The sequence below is a fragment of the Etheostoma cragini genome, chromosome 4 (genome assembly GCF_013103735.1).
Source record: "Etheostoma cragini isolate CJK2018 chromosome 4, CSU_Ecrag_1.0, whole genome shotgun sequence".
Taxonomy (NCBI): domain Eukaryota; kingdom Metazoa; phylum Chordata; class Actinopteri; order Perciformes; family Percidae; genus Etheostoma; species Etheostoma cragini.
This window is the reverse complement of record NC_048410.1, coordinates 9,834,260-9,850,938: the sequence shown is the minus strand read 5'-3', so window position 1 is coordinate 9,850,938 and position 16,679 is coordinate 9,834,260. Positions and strand designations below refer to the sequence as shown.

Genomic DNA, 16,679 nt, shown 5'->3' with positions numbered 1-16,679 from the left:
GTGTGTGTGTGTGTGTGTGTGTGTCAAGCATAGTGTGCGCGCACTGTGCATAAGCCTAGGCGCAATTTACTCCTTTTCTGTTACAATAACAATGAGATGCAGGGCAAATACTTTAGACAAGGTTTTTGTGGGTCAATGGCGCCATCGATTTGCGCTGCCTCAAGATAGCAGCACACCAAGAATTCACCTGATCACACGTCCTAGACGGTCTTTAAATATCAAAGACGCCTGCGTCGGGCTTTGTGCCGCGCTGCGCCGGGTGCAAGATAGAGAATATATCTGATCATCAACATGATCAGTTTGAGATTTTTTGGGGCTTTTTCCCTTTTTTAGTTAGTGACGGCGGATTGTCAGATAAGGTGGGAGAGAGATGGGGCATGACATGCAGCAAAGAGCCGCAGATCGGACTCAAACCCGGGCCACCGCAAAGGACTCAGCCTACATGGGTCGCATGCTCTCACTGGGTGAGCTAGAGGTCGCCCCATCAGTTTGAGTTAAGACAGCAATATCCTTTTCAATTTGCAAGTTAGTTGCTTTACTTCCTCCCAAATTAACTAGGCCTGTGAAGGATTTATTAGCGTTAGTAAAGCATGACTGCTGGAGAGTCCCTTCATCTTTGATGGCTCAGAGAGCTGTGGTCAAGCCCAGAAACTGTGTGGTTGATCAGTTTTTGTGTGTGCGGTTTCATGCCAAGCGTGTTTGAATAGCATGTCCGAGCCTTTCAGAAAGTGCTGGTCTGGCTGTCATGTGCGGTACAAGTGGGGAAGTATGAATTCAGTGTGACAGGATAGTGTGTACGTGCTTGTGAAAAAGTGTGAGATAGAGAAAGCATCAGCGTGTGACTGAAAATACTAGGACTCTCTCATAGATTGGTATATTTTGCATGGTAGCTCAGAACAGAAAGGACTAGAGCGCTGTCATCTCTGATGACCACTGATCAAGTTGAAAGTCATAATTTAGCTTAGCAGCTCGATTGTACCAACTTTTGTAACTCATCTCGTTTGTCAGGGCTAACGATGCAGAATTACATCTCCAGATAGATATGGAGGGGTTAAGTGACCCTAGCCTTAGGGGGCAGCCAAGCATTCTGGGGAATGCAGATGAAAGGTTCTTGGAAATGGATGAAATGGAAGTTTCTTGAGACTTTTTTCTGAGTTCCAGTAGTGGGAAAAACTATTATAGTGGTGTCGCATGGCAGAAGGGAGGTCAAGGGAACACAGCCTGGTTGGGAAGGGACATCTGCATCCTTCACTCTGGGTAAGACATGAGATCATAACGTGGACTTCGGACAGGTGACGCTGTAGACATGTCTGTTTCATTATGTAGGTGTGTGTGAGTCACTCTTTATGTTTTCAGAACTAAACTGGGTTATTGGTTGCGTTTTTAAGACCATATTGGGACCAATTGAGTCTGACAAATCCTCACAGTTCAGTTTGGTAACCAAGTCAACCAAATCTTAACATTATAAGCTCCAGTTTGTGGCTTCAGTTTGTTGCAGAATGAAGGAATTCACTTCAGGTTCATTTTGGTAAAAATTTGGGGCGACCTCTAGCTCACCCAGTAGACTGTGCGCCCCAGGTAGGCTAAGTCCTTGGCAGTGGCCCAGGTTGGAATCCAACCCACGGCCCTTTGTTGCACAAATGTGATGTTTTCAGTTGCATTTGGCAACGTTTGACTTGTTGACTTACTGAAGCTACCTGTTGTCGGACATGTTCTGTGTATCTGTACATAAAGGGAGGAATTGTATTGACCTATAATGCACATATTTTAAAATGTCCTCTTGGTCTAACATTTGTCTTACTGTGTGGACATGTGTGCCAAATAAGTCATATTTTACACACACGTCTCTACGTTGGAACTCCTTCTAGTGAACATTTGCACATAATCATCATGCCAGGCCAAGATAACAACTTCAGTGGTTTGTGTTGTCTTAAAGTAGTAGTAAACCTGTAGATAAGTGTACTTGATTGAGACCTTTAACCCATTTGTCAAGATTGAGATGCGATTCCAAAGGTCAATATGATTAGTCAACACATTAACAATGCCTCGTTTTTAATCATTCAAGCAGCATTCTGTTTAAACAGGTTACTTGGTGGCCGGGTTGGCTCAGTTGGTAGAGCAGGCACACATATACATAAAGGTTTATGCCTCGACACAGAAGGTCCAGGGGACGAGTCCAACCTGTGAGAATTTCCTACACATCTTCCCCCTCTCCCTTTCTCAGCTAGCTGTCCTGTCCATTAAAGGCAGAAAATCCCCAAACAAATCTTTTAAAAATGACTTTGCCTAAAAAAAATTGTTGTGATCAGATTACAGTATGTAAATGTTGTTGGAACATATAACAGGAACTCTGTTTGCTGACAGGCAAATGTGCCATTATTAAGCATAAAACGCAAACTTAATATAGCCTAGTACATGCTTAATATGATTTCTTGAATGTCACCTTTTTAGATTGGTTAACTGGATGACTATTGTTGCGAGAAGTTGTAATTCTATAGCGGCTTTTATATTTACTATCAAGAAATGACATTGTTGTTGAGTGCTGCTGAAGGATCAAACCGCAGACAACAGAAAATACTGAATGCAGACACTTTTTGTTCCTTTTTCGTGAAACTTGGTCAAATGTTCTCACTTCTTGTTTTTTGTTTCCAGTCCCAAACCATGAATATTGTGGGCCAGTTTGCAGAGACGGTGTTTGTGACGGTGAAGGAGCTGTACCGTGGCCTTAACCCCGCCACTCTCACTGGAGGGATCGATGTCATTGTGGTGCGACAGCCTGATGGATCGTTCCAGTGTTCCCCCTTTCACGTCCGCTTTGGCAAGCTGGGTGTGCTGCGTTCCAAGGAGAAAATTGTCAGTGCTTCTCTGTCTCATTAAATTATTTTAACTACAATTCTACTACAGTTTTTGACACATGCATGCATCCCTGTGATCTTTTAGGTGGACATAGAGATCAATGGAGAATCAGTTGACCTGCACATGAAGCTGGGTGACAATGGAGAAGCTTTTTTTGTGGAAGAAAATGAAAACAAGGAGGTAAGAGGACCAACATTTGATGGTTTCGGGCCATTTCTCAATTCTTTTGTAACTTCATTTGGGCATGATCTGTTATCTGTTTCCATCATTATAAATGTTTCTTTGTTATCACCCTCTGTTGCAGGTCCCACCCCATCTGTGCACCTCCCCAATTCCTCTTGAGGTCCCTGAGGAGATCGAAGAAACCCCTGAGGGATCCTCCATCAACGGATCTGGCGCGCGCAGGAAGAAACGCCGCCGGAAACGCATGCGTTCTGATCCTCACTTGAGAGAAGAGGCCAGCTCCTCATCAGATGAGAGAGAAAGAGAGAAGGAGTGGGAGAGAGAAAGTGATCAGGCCGGGCAGGAAGGTCCTGCTAAAGAAGAGCTCGTCACATCATTGCAACTCGGGTTAGTGACTTAAAAAAAAAAAAAAAAAAAGAGGAAAAAGCTTTATCTGGAAATAATTTAAGACTTGCTGAAATGACAATGCTTTTGCTTTTACAACACACAGTTGAAATAGGTGAACCCTAACCTTTTACAGAAAAGTCATGTGGATCATTGTTTAAACCTATAAAGGTAACACAGTAGTTTAACAATATCTTCCTGTGTGCGTTACAGTAAATCAGTGTACTACTCAATATCTGAGGAGCCAAATGAGATGTCGGGGGCCACACAGACCAGAGACACTCATCCACACTCGGATGGAGAGCAGTCACCCATAGAAAGGTGACAATGGTTCATACAGTTAATTTATCGATTGATTCATTTGTGTGCATTGAGCAGCGTCACTGAGGCAGTTTGAGAATCTGTGTCAGTTGACATTGATAAATTGTAATTGCAAGATTGTAATTTCTCCATAGGGGATCAATAAAGAGTATGAATTATAAATTAAAGTTCTACCGATTTAAACAGTTAATTTAACCTTTTTCCCTTTATCTATCTAATCTATTTCTCCTTCACAACAGTGTGTTTTACAGCCGGCCATCCTCTCCTAAGAGCGACTCCGAGCTCCTGGTTAAACCCCAAGAGTCGTCTGGGCCTCAGATGCAGTGGAACTGGGGAGCTTTCCCCATGGTATGGCACCACACACACACACACACACACACACACACACACACACACACACACACACACACAAATGTACTGCCTACCCAGATTTTTTTAAAGAATATCATGCTGACACACTGTTTAAAATTGCTCTCTTTGCTCTCCCTCTAACAGGTGTGTCAGTCTGAAAGGACCCCAGTGGAGTCACAACATATCTCCCCTTCCGACAGTTCTCATTTTTGCACCATTAAGAGACAGGACTCCTTTGACAAGGACTATGAGCCTGTGATCAGCTGTGGCAGAGTGGGCAGTGTAACAGTGGTCCGGCCACAGCCCAGGACTCATTCCCCAGACCTAGGTAGCAACACTATGCAAACCACCCCATTATATATGGAGGAAAACTCTTACAATTCCCATTCAACCCCCAATGAACTCTCCATGTCTTCAGTGGAGACTAATGTAGATGCAACACAGGCACTTGAAACCACATTCGGGGAAGAACAGAACAGAGAATTGTCTTCTTGTTCAGCTAATCTAATTAACGTTACAGATTCTGTTGCTAGCAAAGAAAGCACAATCAGTGGTGTTCATAATAGCACTGTGACTGACAGTGTGACCAAACCAAACAACGCACAAATAAAACTCATTAATGAGAGCAAAGACTGCACAGTCACTGCAACAAGTCCAAGTAGTACAGAGTTATCAAATCCACCACAGCAGGGTGCCTTATTGGTGCTAGGTGAAAAGGAAAAGTGTTCCACCAGCAGTGCCGCTGTCAGCGAGGGCAACACGGGGATAGATCCCTGCTCTGAGGTAGGGGAGGAGGGCAGTGGACCTGGAGAGACTGAAGGGTCAGCGAGAGGCTCACTAACCAACAAAACAGAGGGGTTAGCCAACCATTCTGAGGCATCCTCCAAAGAAGAGCAACAGGACAAGAAGAAAGGTGAAGTATTTGTCTAAGCTCAGTTACTAAGCTACTAAGCTAAGTTACTTTTTAGTTTGTGTCCTTAAACTAAAGGTGTGTTCAAAGTGTCATTCTGGACCTTGTGTTAAAAATAACTCCGTTCATCCCAATGTTCACCAGTCAGGTTAATGGTTACTTTATGTTGCAGGTAAACGTAATCACCATCTAGGACCAACAGATATTTACTTGGATGATCTGACCACGTTGGACCCTGAGGTGGCTGCACTCTACTTCCCCAAGAGGTAAAAAGTCAACATAAGAAGTGGCTAATTTTTAATGTATATATGAAATAACCCCATCTTAAAATGGCAAACAAAAATGTGTGTGATGTTTAAACACTTAAAAAAAGGCGGTAATCTCCCCAGTGACGATTACTATTGAAACCACTCCAATAAGTGCGCTGTGCTTTCTATGAAGTGTTGAAAAACTTGACTTTCTGTTGTCCCCGGCAGTGAGACAGAGGGAGCTTCTCATATAGGGGCAGAGCATGGATCCTGCTCAGGGAGCCAGTCGCCTCAGTCAGTGGGCAGCGGGGCCATGGACAGCGGTACAGAGTACCTGTCAGATTCCACCTCCTACAACATGGACGTCAGCATGTCCCTCTGTGGACAAGAGGGGGACACCAGTCAAATCACTAAAGGTAAGTGAGAGTAAAATTTGCGCTGCTGGTCTGTGTCTGCAGTATGTACTGGGACATGAAGGATTGGGCCAAATCAGTTGTCATGTTGCTTTTGCCTTTAATCCAGAAAAGTTTCTGGAGCACATTGTGACATACCAGGATTTCGCCAGCAATCCAGGAATCATTGAGGATCCAAGCCTTGTGATCTGCATCAACTCCAAGTAAGATTTGGATGTGTTTACTTATATAATCACAATGGATCACAAACTGTTGTTTAACTGTTCATGTCCATGATTGTTTATTAGCTGGCTTTCATCTTTCACAGCTATTATAATTGGGCAGTGGCTGCTCCGATGGTCTTGTCAATGACAACGTTCCAGAAAAACCTTCCCAAGGTATTGTATTGTAACACTTTAACGGCTTAACATCAGTCATGTTAATTAATTAGGCTCCCTTCATGTTCAGTTACAATCGTTAATCAAAGTTATCATCAAGTTGTTTTTTGTTATTGATTCACAAGGTAACAACAGGGCTGGGCACTGACGGTCGATACTTTTATGGCACAAATGAAATACTAAGATACTATGAGGATCGGAAAATTATTTATTTTTTGGTACCTGAGAGCGCGCAGTCGCAAGTTTACCTGCCCTCTCAGAATAATGACAGAGGGCGGAACTCCGACACACACGCTCACACAGAGGTGCGGACAGAGTATACTCTAGCAAACTCTGTCTGCTCTGCTGTTTTGTTGAAGTCACAGGGGCAATTCTGATGAAGTGGTTTCAAGTATGGTATGGTTTCTATGCCCTGATGACTGGGGTGCCAAAATTGGCAGAGGATCGACAGATTTTGAACAATGCCCAGCCCTAGTTAACAACACAAGGCAGGTAAGATCATAGTTATGTTGGCATGATTCATATTTTTTGCCTCCTTTTGGTGTCTGTTACTCATATAGAGTACAATAGAGCGTCTGGTGAAGGACAAGATGCCCAAAAAGTCTGGACGCTGGTGGTTCTGGAGGAGAAGAGACATGGACAATAACCAGGTACATTCTCAGAAATTCCCGCCAATGGTTATTCATTGAGTTACGATGGTGTACCTGCAAGAAAGGAATATTTACTTATGTGCACCGGCAATGATTACATGCAGTAATCTTGGTTGCATAGCTTGGGTTGGTTTTATGCTAAGTGATGGAAGGGATACACAGGAAGTGGCAACTGGTCTGTGTTTGTAAAAAAAACAAAACAACAAAAAACACCATTGCTACTTGACATGGTTGTTGGTTAGAATGTAACTGATAATGTAATCTTCTTGTATTTTAGCAAAAGAACTTAAAGGAGGAGCAAGAGGAGCCGCTGGCAATTTTACCTTCCACAGTAAAGTAAGTTGCCTCACTAAGCAATGATCTAACACAAGTTAAGGAAGCTTAAATGTTGTGTTTCAGTTGGAATCTGGTCCCGTTGATCCACAGCTTTTTTTTGTAATGTCTGAGTGTACTTAAAAACATTAAATTTTATTGGTGAGTTATTTTGTTTTTTGGTCATACATAATATATATAAAGTACTATATTTTATATATATATATATATAAGCAGCAGCAGAAGGTTATTGTACATCTAGAAAGATAGACCTCATCTGCTTCCATTAGTTTCATCCAGATGTCAGATTTATAATTTTGTAGGTACTTGTATCCCTTCTTCTGAATTACTTTAAACTCTATGGACAAACACAAAAGAAGGAAACACAAAGCAGCCCAGTTAAATCGTAGTTGTAGTGCTCTGCAAACTTCTCATCACTTGTACTTGTAGTTATGTCGTAACATTTTTGAGGAGGTGCATGTCACCTTTAGATGGATCCTCTACATGGCTTCAGAGTCTCCTCACATATGCACCACAACACAAGAACTGATAATTTGGGCAAAATTATTTTTATCCTTTTTTTAAGACATTTTGTGTATCAGTACAAACTGTTATATAGTTTACCTTTGCACCACTAGAGTGTGCTCAAACTAAAAACAGTCTATCCTATATTTAATTGTCATGATGAGCAGCGACGTCAGCGTTTACTAAAGTTTAACACACGTGGCAGCCAATCAGTGATACAGATCAACATGTCAAGTGTTTATTTTTTTTACTGTCACTATGCTGTGACAGAGAAATCTAAACCAAACCCTAAATGTTAATTGACCTGTGTGTTGTTTCTCCAGAGCCACATTGGATGACATTGACAGTGATGAAGTGGCGGGCCTCGGCCGAAAAGCTATGATTACTTCCAGCCTATCAACAGAAACCCTCAGCGCCACTCAGTGTATCACCCAGATGTACCGCAAATCACTACGTCTGACCTCTAATCAGATAGTAAGAGATACATAACACACACATTCGGATGCCCGCATACATTTTTAATGAATGTAGAGGATGACCACTCTGTCTTCATTACCTAACTCTCCTTTCCCATAACCAGGAGCAGTTAAACCTGCGTGAGGGAGCCAACAAGGTGGTGTTCAGTGTCACCACACAATACCAAGGCACCTGCCGCTGTGAGGCTGCCATCTACCTGTGGAAGTGGGACGATCGTGTCATCATATCAGACATAGACGGCACAATCACTAAGTATAAAACAACTGTTTCCTTGCACGCTATGAGATATGTATACTATGTATGTATGTATGTAGGCCATTGTATCCAAAGCAATTCATAGTTCCTATCACTATTAAAGATGTACTGTGAAACATTGCCTGAAACTACATAGTTACAGTATTATGAATTTTCAACGTCTTTCTGCTGCAGGTCTGATGCTCTGGGTCACATTCTACCTCAATTTGGAAAAGACTGGACACACAAAGGCATCGCCAAACTCTACCACAAAATACACCAGTATGTAAAATGACTTGTTTGGAAAAAATATCAGCAGTCGAAGAGCAAACTCCATCAAAGTTTTTCCCTTTTTACCAGGTCCTTTTACTGAACTTTAACACACATTACTCAACAAGCAAAACCCGATCAGGTCCACAGCTGATGATTTCATTGTGATGTAATATTAGTTGCAGCAGTCGAGTTGCTGATCTGCATTGCCAGTTGTTTCCCCGTTTGTCTCCATTTTCATACACTTTATGTTACGCTTTTAAACAAGCTCAGCTGTTCAGTTAATTGAAAAAGATTGTATTCTATTTGAAATGCAAATTTTCTGTTACACAAATCCAGAGAAATAGATTATACATTACATATGTGTTGTGGAAAGTATTAATGCAAGTGTTCAGTGGGTTGATGCTGTAGGTCAACTCAATTTAAAAGCAGTAACTGTGGAAAACTTCACATTTTTCTTATTCCATGTTAAGAAACTAAAATGCTAATATGCTCACTCCTTTCATTGCAGAAATGGCTATAAGTTCCTGTATTGTTCAGCACGGGCCATAGGAATGGCTGCCATCACTAAGGACTACCTTCAGTGGGTCAATGACAAAGGCATTGTCCTCCCTCAAGGCCCTGTACTGTTGGCCCCAAGCAGCCTCTTTTCAGCACTACACAGGTAACAAATACTACTACTACAACTTTAAAGGTTTTCTAAGCGATGTTGGGTGACGTTACTTCTTGTTGACGTTAGAAGTATTTTCAAACAAAACAAGGCTGGCTTGCCCCTCCCTCCTCCTTATCCCATCCCCTCCCCCTCCCGATTGTGCTTCCACGCACTAACCCCCCCCACGCCCAAATGTTTGTGTATGCTTTGTGGTGCAGGTGGCATATTTAGTTTTTTGTTGCCGTTTGTAGAACACCGACCGTGTTTTTTTGCAGTGTGTTCAGGGGACAGGCAGCTCGCGGATAGTGAGGAGAGGTGTACTGTATGTGACGACAAATGTTGTAGCCAAAAACACACGTGACGTTGCTTAGAGCACCTTTTAATAATATAATAAATGGAATTTACATAGCGCTTGTCACAAACTCAGAATTGCTTTAATAGGGAGGTAGAAAACATAAACAATGAAAAATGGAACAAAACATAACAAGATTCAGGCACAGGTGAAAAGGGAGGGGGGCGTAGTGCTACAGATTGGCAGACGTGAAAAGATGGGTCTTGAGGCAGGACTGGAAGATTGTGAGGGACTCAGAGGTGCGAATCTCTTGGGGGAGGACGTTCCAGAGCCTGGCGGCTGCCCTGGAAAAGGCTCTGTCCCCAAAACTGCGGAGGTTGAACTTGGGGATGGAGAGGAGACCGGCTGAGGTGGATCTGAGGGATGGTAGGGGGAGCGGAGATTAGTGAGGTATGAGGGGGCCAGATGGTGGAGGGCTTTGTAGGTGAGAACCAGGATTTTATAGGTGATCCAGTGGGAGATGGGAAGCCAGTGGAGTTGCTTTAGGACTGGAGGGATGTGGCGCCAGGATTTGGAGCGGTTGATGAGTCGGGCGGCTGTGTTTTGGACCACTGGAGGACAGCCGGAGGTGTTTAAAATTGCCTGTCTCAGTGACATGTCTGTTGATGTTGGTAGAGCTGATGCCGTGGAGAAGCCAGTTGCAGTAGTCTAGTCCAAAGGAGATGAAGGCGTGAATGAGTCTTTCAGTCGCAAGGGGTGTGAGAGAGGGTCTGATTTTGGCAATGTTGCAGAGGTGAAAGAAGGAGGTTTTAATGACATGACGGATGTGGGGCTCAAGGGAGAGGGTAGAATCGAAGATCACGCAAAGGTTGCGGGCCTGGGGAGATGGGGAGACAATGGTGCCGTCAATGGTGGGAGTGGGGTTATCTATTTTGCTGTGTGTGGATTTGGAGCGTATGAGGAGGAATTCTGTTTTATCGCTGTTGCGTTTGAGGAAGTTGTGTTTCATCCAGGTTTTAATTGCAGACAGACAGGAGTTGATGTGGGAAAGGGGAGGATTGTAGGGGGATTTGGTGCTGAGGTAGATTTGGGTGTCATTGGCGTAACAGTGAAATACCAGGTTGTAGTGGCTGAGAATCTGACCAAGGGGGAAGTTGTAGATGATGAAGAAGAGGGGGCCAAGTACATAGCCTTGGGGAACACCTTTAGTGGCTGTGGCAGAGCTGTGGTTATGGAGAGAGATGAAGTGGGATCTGTTGAAGAGGTATAAGCGGAGCCAGCTGAGTGCAGTACCTTCGATACCGAGGTCCTTCAGTCTAGTGAGCAGGATGTTATGGCTCACGGTATCAAAGGCTGCACTCAGGTTGAAGTGAGTATGTGTGTGCATGCATGTGTGGTGCCACCCCACTGTATGGAATACATAAATGTATGCAAGGAGACAAACTCTATAATAATACATATGTCTATTTTGACTGTCCTGACCTGTGCAGAGAGGTTATTGAGAAGAAGCCGGAGGTGTTTAAAATTGCCTGTCTCAGTGACATCAAGGACCTGTTCAACCCACAGAGACAGCCCTTCTACGCGGCCTTTGGCAACAGGACTAACGTAAGCAACACTGCAGACTAGCTCTTAATACAACCATAATCTTCAGCAACAAGTGTTTTCAGTCAAGCTATTCCAGGTTGCATAGTTGTCAACGATGTTAGCCCCTGACACAAACCTGTGTGTACATAGTCCCAGAGAGACCATGCCTGTTAGGAAAAAGGCAAAGAACACACCCATGGGTTTTAGATGTTTTTACACACTATTTTCAATATACACTTCCTCTTATGCATTCAAGCAGGTAGAAATGAAGTGGGCAAAATGTGGATTAAAGTCTGGGGTTTGCTTGTTGGATATAAAGTAAACAGTAGCTAATGCTTTATGATTATTGATGAGTGCTATAACAGCCAAACAATCGTTTTAGGTAACATAAATACTGCAAAGACTAGAGTCCCACTCAAGCTACTCTGTTTAACTGTATTGTTTTGCTGCCTTACATTGTGCAGGATGCTTATGCCTACAAGCAGGTTGGGGTGCCTGATACCAGATTATTTACCGTCAACCCAAAAGGAGAGCTGATCCAGGAGAGAAGTAAAGTCAACAAATCCTCGTAAGTTTGCAGAACACAGATATAAACACTCTTTCTATCCTTTTTTAGGCTTTGGGAAGTTCTGACGTGTGTGTGTGTGTGTGTGTGTGTTTTGCAGGTACAGCCACCTCAGTGAATTGGTGGAACATTTCTTCCCCATGCTCTCTGTCGGGGGCAGCACATCCTCTGCTTTGGACTGTCCCGACTACAGCAGTTTCTCCTATTGGAAGGAGCCTCTACCAGAACTGGACCTGGATGCACTACTGTAGACACACACACCCACATCTACCAAAACACCACACACAAGTCTTAAAGCAAGCACGTATACTCTTGTTTACTCTTTTTTTCTGAAAGGCATGAGACTTCCCAGAATGCATGAATATTGCCTTTGATACTGTAGTGCCTGTTAACTGGACACTGAATAAACTGGAACAGAAAGAGGCGACTGTCCCATCTTATAAAGATAGAGCCAAAATTATGTCATAACATCTATGGGCTCAACATTTCAAACACAAGTGTAAAACCATTATGCACTACTTAATCTCAGTGCTCACAGACTGTGGCTTTTTACACAGTATTGTGCTATTTTCATATGTAAATCCTACCATGAACATTTGTACTGGATAAATATGCCTTTGGACTGTTTTTAGTTTTTTGTAATTGTGTGTAGCATCCAGTGTCGTATAGTCATTCCAGAATATAAATTTGAATTGTTTTGTATAACACTTTATCACCTTTCAGCTCCAAACACATTTGTATAAAATGGAGTTGTATTAGATACTTATTGTATATTAGTAATGCCAAAACTATTGCTTGTTTTCTGTGACTGACCTGGATATTGTCAGTTCACTGCTCTGAGCTCATGCTCAAAGCTCAAATAGACCCAGGTACACACAGCTACAAAACAAACCTGTTATACTTCATTCCGTTGAGATTGTGTGCAGTGGAGGGAGGGTTATAGGCTTTATATACCTTTAGCTCCATGTACAAAACTACCAAATATGGTGTAATGTATTTAAAATGCTTTGGATTATTTGAGCTATATTCTGTTTTTGTCAAGCACGAGTGTTTTTCTAGTTTCATTTGACTCACCTGGGTCCTAAGTAATTTGAGCTTTGAATGAGAAGCTAGAAACAAGGTGTGGTAACTGCTAAATCAAAGCCTACACATGAGTATGGAGTATGAGTTGGTTGTAAGGGACAATAACATTATTTTTTCTCAATACCTGAGGATTCCAATACACAATCTGAGCAGATGATCATTGTGAAACTACAACGTGTCTTCCTTTCAGGTACACTAATTCCAATTGTAGAAATGTTTGTACACTACAGATATGTGGAGGTGGGCCGGGCAAAAGTGACTTTTTATTTTTATTTAGTGTAAACTGACCTTGGAGGGAAACAGTAGTGGTTTTACCTGGTGCTGTGCCTTTAAACTATAATGACTGTTATATTTATTATTTGTTGCAAATCTTATTATCTAACTGTGTGGAAATGCATTGGAGATGAGGATTTTGCCGTTACATTTTAAAATAATTGTATAGAAATATATGGATTTTAAAATAAAGCACCATCTGTTTTCAGTGTGAAAATGATTGAAATTTACATTCAGTATACTTTTTCTTTTTCACTTAAAAGAGACAAATTAAAATTTGTAATTGTTATCACTGCATATTGTTTCTTACTATATACTAGACCAAACTAGGCAAGATGTACTTAGGCAAGAAGAACTATGGCCATTTTATACATACATGTCATTCCTAAAAGGCTGTCAACACCAACGATAACTATAATGATTACCTTAAAAATGTAGTTTTAAAAATCATTCTAACTCTAGTGGATCCCAGAGTACACACAAAACTATAACTACAGTGGCAAACATCGTTGGGATCACTTTCAGAGCAATTTGTTGAACAATAGAAACACTGACTGATACTCAAAATGCATCTGAATTTACATGTAAACATGAACAACTCCAGAATTTCAGAAACTCAGATTTGTGATGTCATCAAGCATAAAGTCTGTAACTGCTCTGATATCGATAGTCAGTGATTGGGAAAAGAAACAACAAATGACACAGAGCACCGAGGGAAACGTTCTGAGTATTTGAACATTTTCTCTTTCAAAAAAGAGAACACTACAATAGAATAAAGCTGAGATCAGGCTCGTTTGAGGTGAGCCAGGTCTGCGCAGAATCGATTACCGGTGATCGGCGCCCGTTGCAAGCAGGTTTTTTAAATTATTTTTTTTTAAATGTCATCTTTATTGCAAAAATATAAAATAGAACATTAATGACATATAAATAATATAATGCAAACATAATAAACATCATACAATACAGTTTTGCCAGGGGAGGCTTCTCCCACAATAAGGTAAAGTCTTTATAGATATGATCAATGACAAATCTGCTGAGGTTTTGCCAAAATCTTCTGGTGTGTGAATACCCAAAAAGGTGCAAAACTGTTTTTGGGGGATCTTCACAGAAAAAACAGTTTGCATTGATGTCTCTTTTAAATTTTAGCATGTAATGATTCGCAGGGTAGTATCTGTGAATTATTCTAAACGAAACTTCTTTCACCTTGTTCATCAGGTATTTGTGAGGAATCATCCAAACCTTTTTCCAGTCAATGTCATTCACAAATTGGTTCCAATAAAATGTAACATTTGGAATAGAAACAATTTATTTCTGAAATAAAGCAAGGACGTTCTTATTATTTCGAATAAGTTGGGAAAAACTGATTTTTCCAACTGGTGATTCAGCCACATTGGGTAGGGAGACAGCAGTAGGAGGAAGTCTACCAGCATATCTAAACAGCATTATTGGGCCGGATGGAATGGCGCCAAATACAATTGCGAATTCTCTCGGCGTAACAGGAATGTTATATGTTGATGAAAACTCACTGTAAGTGAAAAGTTGCCCCTTTCCATTAAACAGCTGATCCACCAGCAGAACCTGATTAAGTAGCCCCGGTTAGATTTGTGTCTGACTTGATCCCGACTTGCTCTGACGTCATGCAAACGTGGGCAACGGAAATCTCACGAGAGCAAGGCGGCCGCAGTTCTGAGACGCAGGTAGCGCAGTTGCTTTTCACCGACTGCAAGACCCAGGCGAACCCAGAGCATGCTGGGAAAACACCGGCCTCTCAGCTGATCCAACAGCTGATTGGTTCCCAATCAACTCAGCGTGATGACTTTTTATATAACCTTTTACTGTTTTTGAAACGGAGGGATTTTAACTGCTATATGTCGGATTTAAAGATTTATTCTGTACAGAGCACATGTTGTGTGACTGATATGTGACGTTAAGATGTCAGACTTAATCTGTTCTGTTGTTAATTAAAATCAGCAACAGATTGGATGTAGTAGAACATTATGAGAGCTACTCTGTCATAATTCAAACAACTAGAGAGTGCGTACTGATACGTGGGTCTGATTATATTTTATTAAATCAGAATCGCACCACAGTGTTTTTGTCACTTCCTGTCCAGTCTGAAGGCGTCTGGAACCATGCAGGTGGCAAATAGATCCGACTTTACCGCAGCTTCTTGTCCCCGCCCCCCCCGGCTTCTGCCGCCTGCTCGTCCTCTTTACAGACGAGGCGCAGTTCATCTCGAACGAGCCTGCTAGCTCATGTTCACTGACTGGAAAGGCGGACCGCTCTGTGCGTCAGTGCGCTGTGTTGACCCAGCTGCCTGAACACGAAGACTCGAAGCAAGACAGTGCTAAGTACTAGGTAAGTCTTTTTTTTCATTGTTTTGCTTTTGTCTTTCACTTAATTCTTTGATTTTTTCCCCCCGTAATGACAAGGACATATTGACATTTGAAAACAGTTCGCTTGCTGTAATGCGTACGGAGCCTGCATCCACCTCTATCCGCGGAGTTGGCCTGATGTTTGTGTTCATAAATGAAAGTAATCCAAATCGCTGTATTCCTTGCTTTAAAATCCGTTTGAAATGTCGTATCGAAACAATATAATGGTGTCGACGTGCAAGCAAAGCAGCAATAACGTCCTTATGAAGACCTAGATTAAAATAAACTAACTAACCCTGTACTCGTTTCTCTAGCTGTACTGACGTCAGAAAAGCCCAGGCTACGTCATTATACGGCTTTCATGTGCTCACTCAAAAGATTTTCGTGCTTATAAGAAAGCGTTTTAAAACGTTCATGTGCGCATGCAGGTTTTAGTTTCATGTGCACACATGAAGATTTGTTGTTGTTGCTCATATCCCTTCAGAGGCTCCATAGACAAGAGAAGGAGGCAGATACTACATCTTTGTGTCTGTGTCTCCTTAGAGGCAACTAGTGTGCCTAAACTCAAATTAGTGATGTCATCAGGTATTAAAGTGTTACTCTTGCTAAAATGCAATATAGGGTATTTTTGTGAATGTCCTTTAAAAGCATAATAAGGACCGAAGCACCACTTTTACGATTGACCGTATTTTAGTTTTTGGTCAAATGGTGTTTTGAATGGCAGTGCTAGGGGGGCTACTATTAGGCTCGTTCGAGATGAACTGCGCCTCGTATGTAAAGAGGACGAGCAGGCGGCAGCAGCCGGGGGGGGCGGGGACAAGAAGCTGCGGTAAAGTCGGACAGTTTCCAGCCGATGTCAGCCGCCTACAGGCTGAACAGGAAGTGTCAAAAACACTGTGGTGAGATTACGATTTAATAAAATATAATCAGACCCACGTATCAGTACACACTCTCTAGTTGTTTTAATTATGACAGAGTAACTCTCATAATGTTCTACATGCCACCTGTTGCTGATTTTAATTAACAACAGACTGTAGATGATCCGCAATCTTAACAGATTTAGTCTCGCTGACTTCTAAATGTCACTATCAGCCACGGAACAAGTACTCTTTACAAAATAAGTCTTTAAATCAGACAAATACCAATCATAATCCCTCCGATTCAAAATCAATAAAAAGTTTATACAAGACGTCATCCTGTTGAGTCGATTTTGAACCAATCAGCTGAGAGGCTATGGAGCTAGAACAGTGACAGTAACCTGTGGTATGAAAATAAAATTTGGCATTGAAACAACAAATATTGGCATTGAAAACTGTTGAACTGAAGTATAAAACACAAACATCA

The 16,679-nt window shown here is 41.9% G+C and overlaps 1 protein-coding gene across 6 annotated transcripts in view; it reads left to right on the top strand.

Annotated features, from left to right (window-relative positions):
* LOC117943220 (phosphatidate phosphatase LPIN2-like) overlaps positions 1–16,679 on the top strand; it is a 27,620-nt gene that overhangs the window by 2,824 nt on the left and 8,117 nt on the right. The window contains exons 1-20 of one of the 6 annotated variants that reach the window (XM_034869207.1): positions 875–1,257; positions 2,653–2,853; positions 2,941–3,036; positions 3,161–3,426; positions 3,637–3,744; positions 3,984–4,092; positions 4,240–5,008; positions 5,178–5,271; positions 5,482–5,669; positions 5,776–5,869; positions 5,974–6,043; positions 6,604–6,693; positions 6,971–7,029; positions 7,854–8,004; positions 8,111–8,259; positions 8,437–8,523; positions 9,023–9,175; positions 10,946–11,060; positions 11,504–11,607; positions 11,705–13,164. In XM_034869207.1, the coding sequence (XP_034725098.1) occupies positions 1,192–1,257; positions 2,653–2,853; positions 2,941–3,036; positions 3,161–3,426; positions 3,637–3,744; positions 3,984–4,092; positions 4,240–5,008; positions 5,178–5,271; positions 5,482–5,669; positions 5,776–5,869; positions 5,974–6,043; positions 6,604–6,693; positions 6,971–7,029; positions 7,854–8,004; positions 8,111–8,259; positions 8,437–8,523; positions 9,023–9,175; positions 10,946–11,060; positions 11,504–11,607; positions 11,705–11,855 (3,120 nt within the window). In that variant the 5' untranslated portion in view covers positions 875–1,191 and the 3' untranslated portion in view covers positions 11,856–13,164. Of the gene's footprint in view, positions 1–871; positions 1,258–2,652; positions 2,854–2,940; positions 3,037–3,154; positions 3,427–3,636; positions 3,745–3,980; positions 4,093–4,239; positions 5,009–5,177; positions 5,272–5,481; positions 5,670–5,775; positions 5,870–5,973; positions 6,044–6,603; positions 6,694–6,970; positions 7,030–7,853; positions 8,005–8,110; positions 8,260–8,436; positions 8,524–9,022; positions 9,176–10,945; positions 11,061–11,503; positions 11,608–11,704; positions 13,165–16,679 lie in introns of those variants that run through there. The other 5 variants (XM_034869206.1, XM_034869205.1, XM_034869204.1 and 2 more) reach the window with 5 other exon arrangements.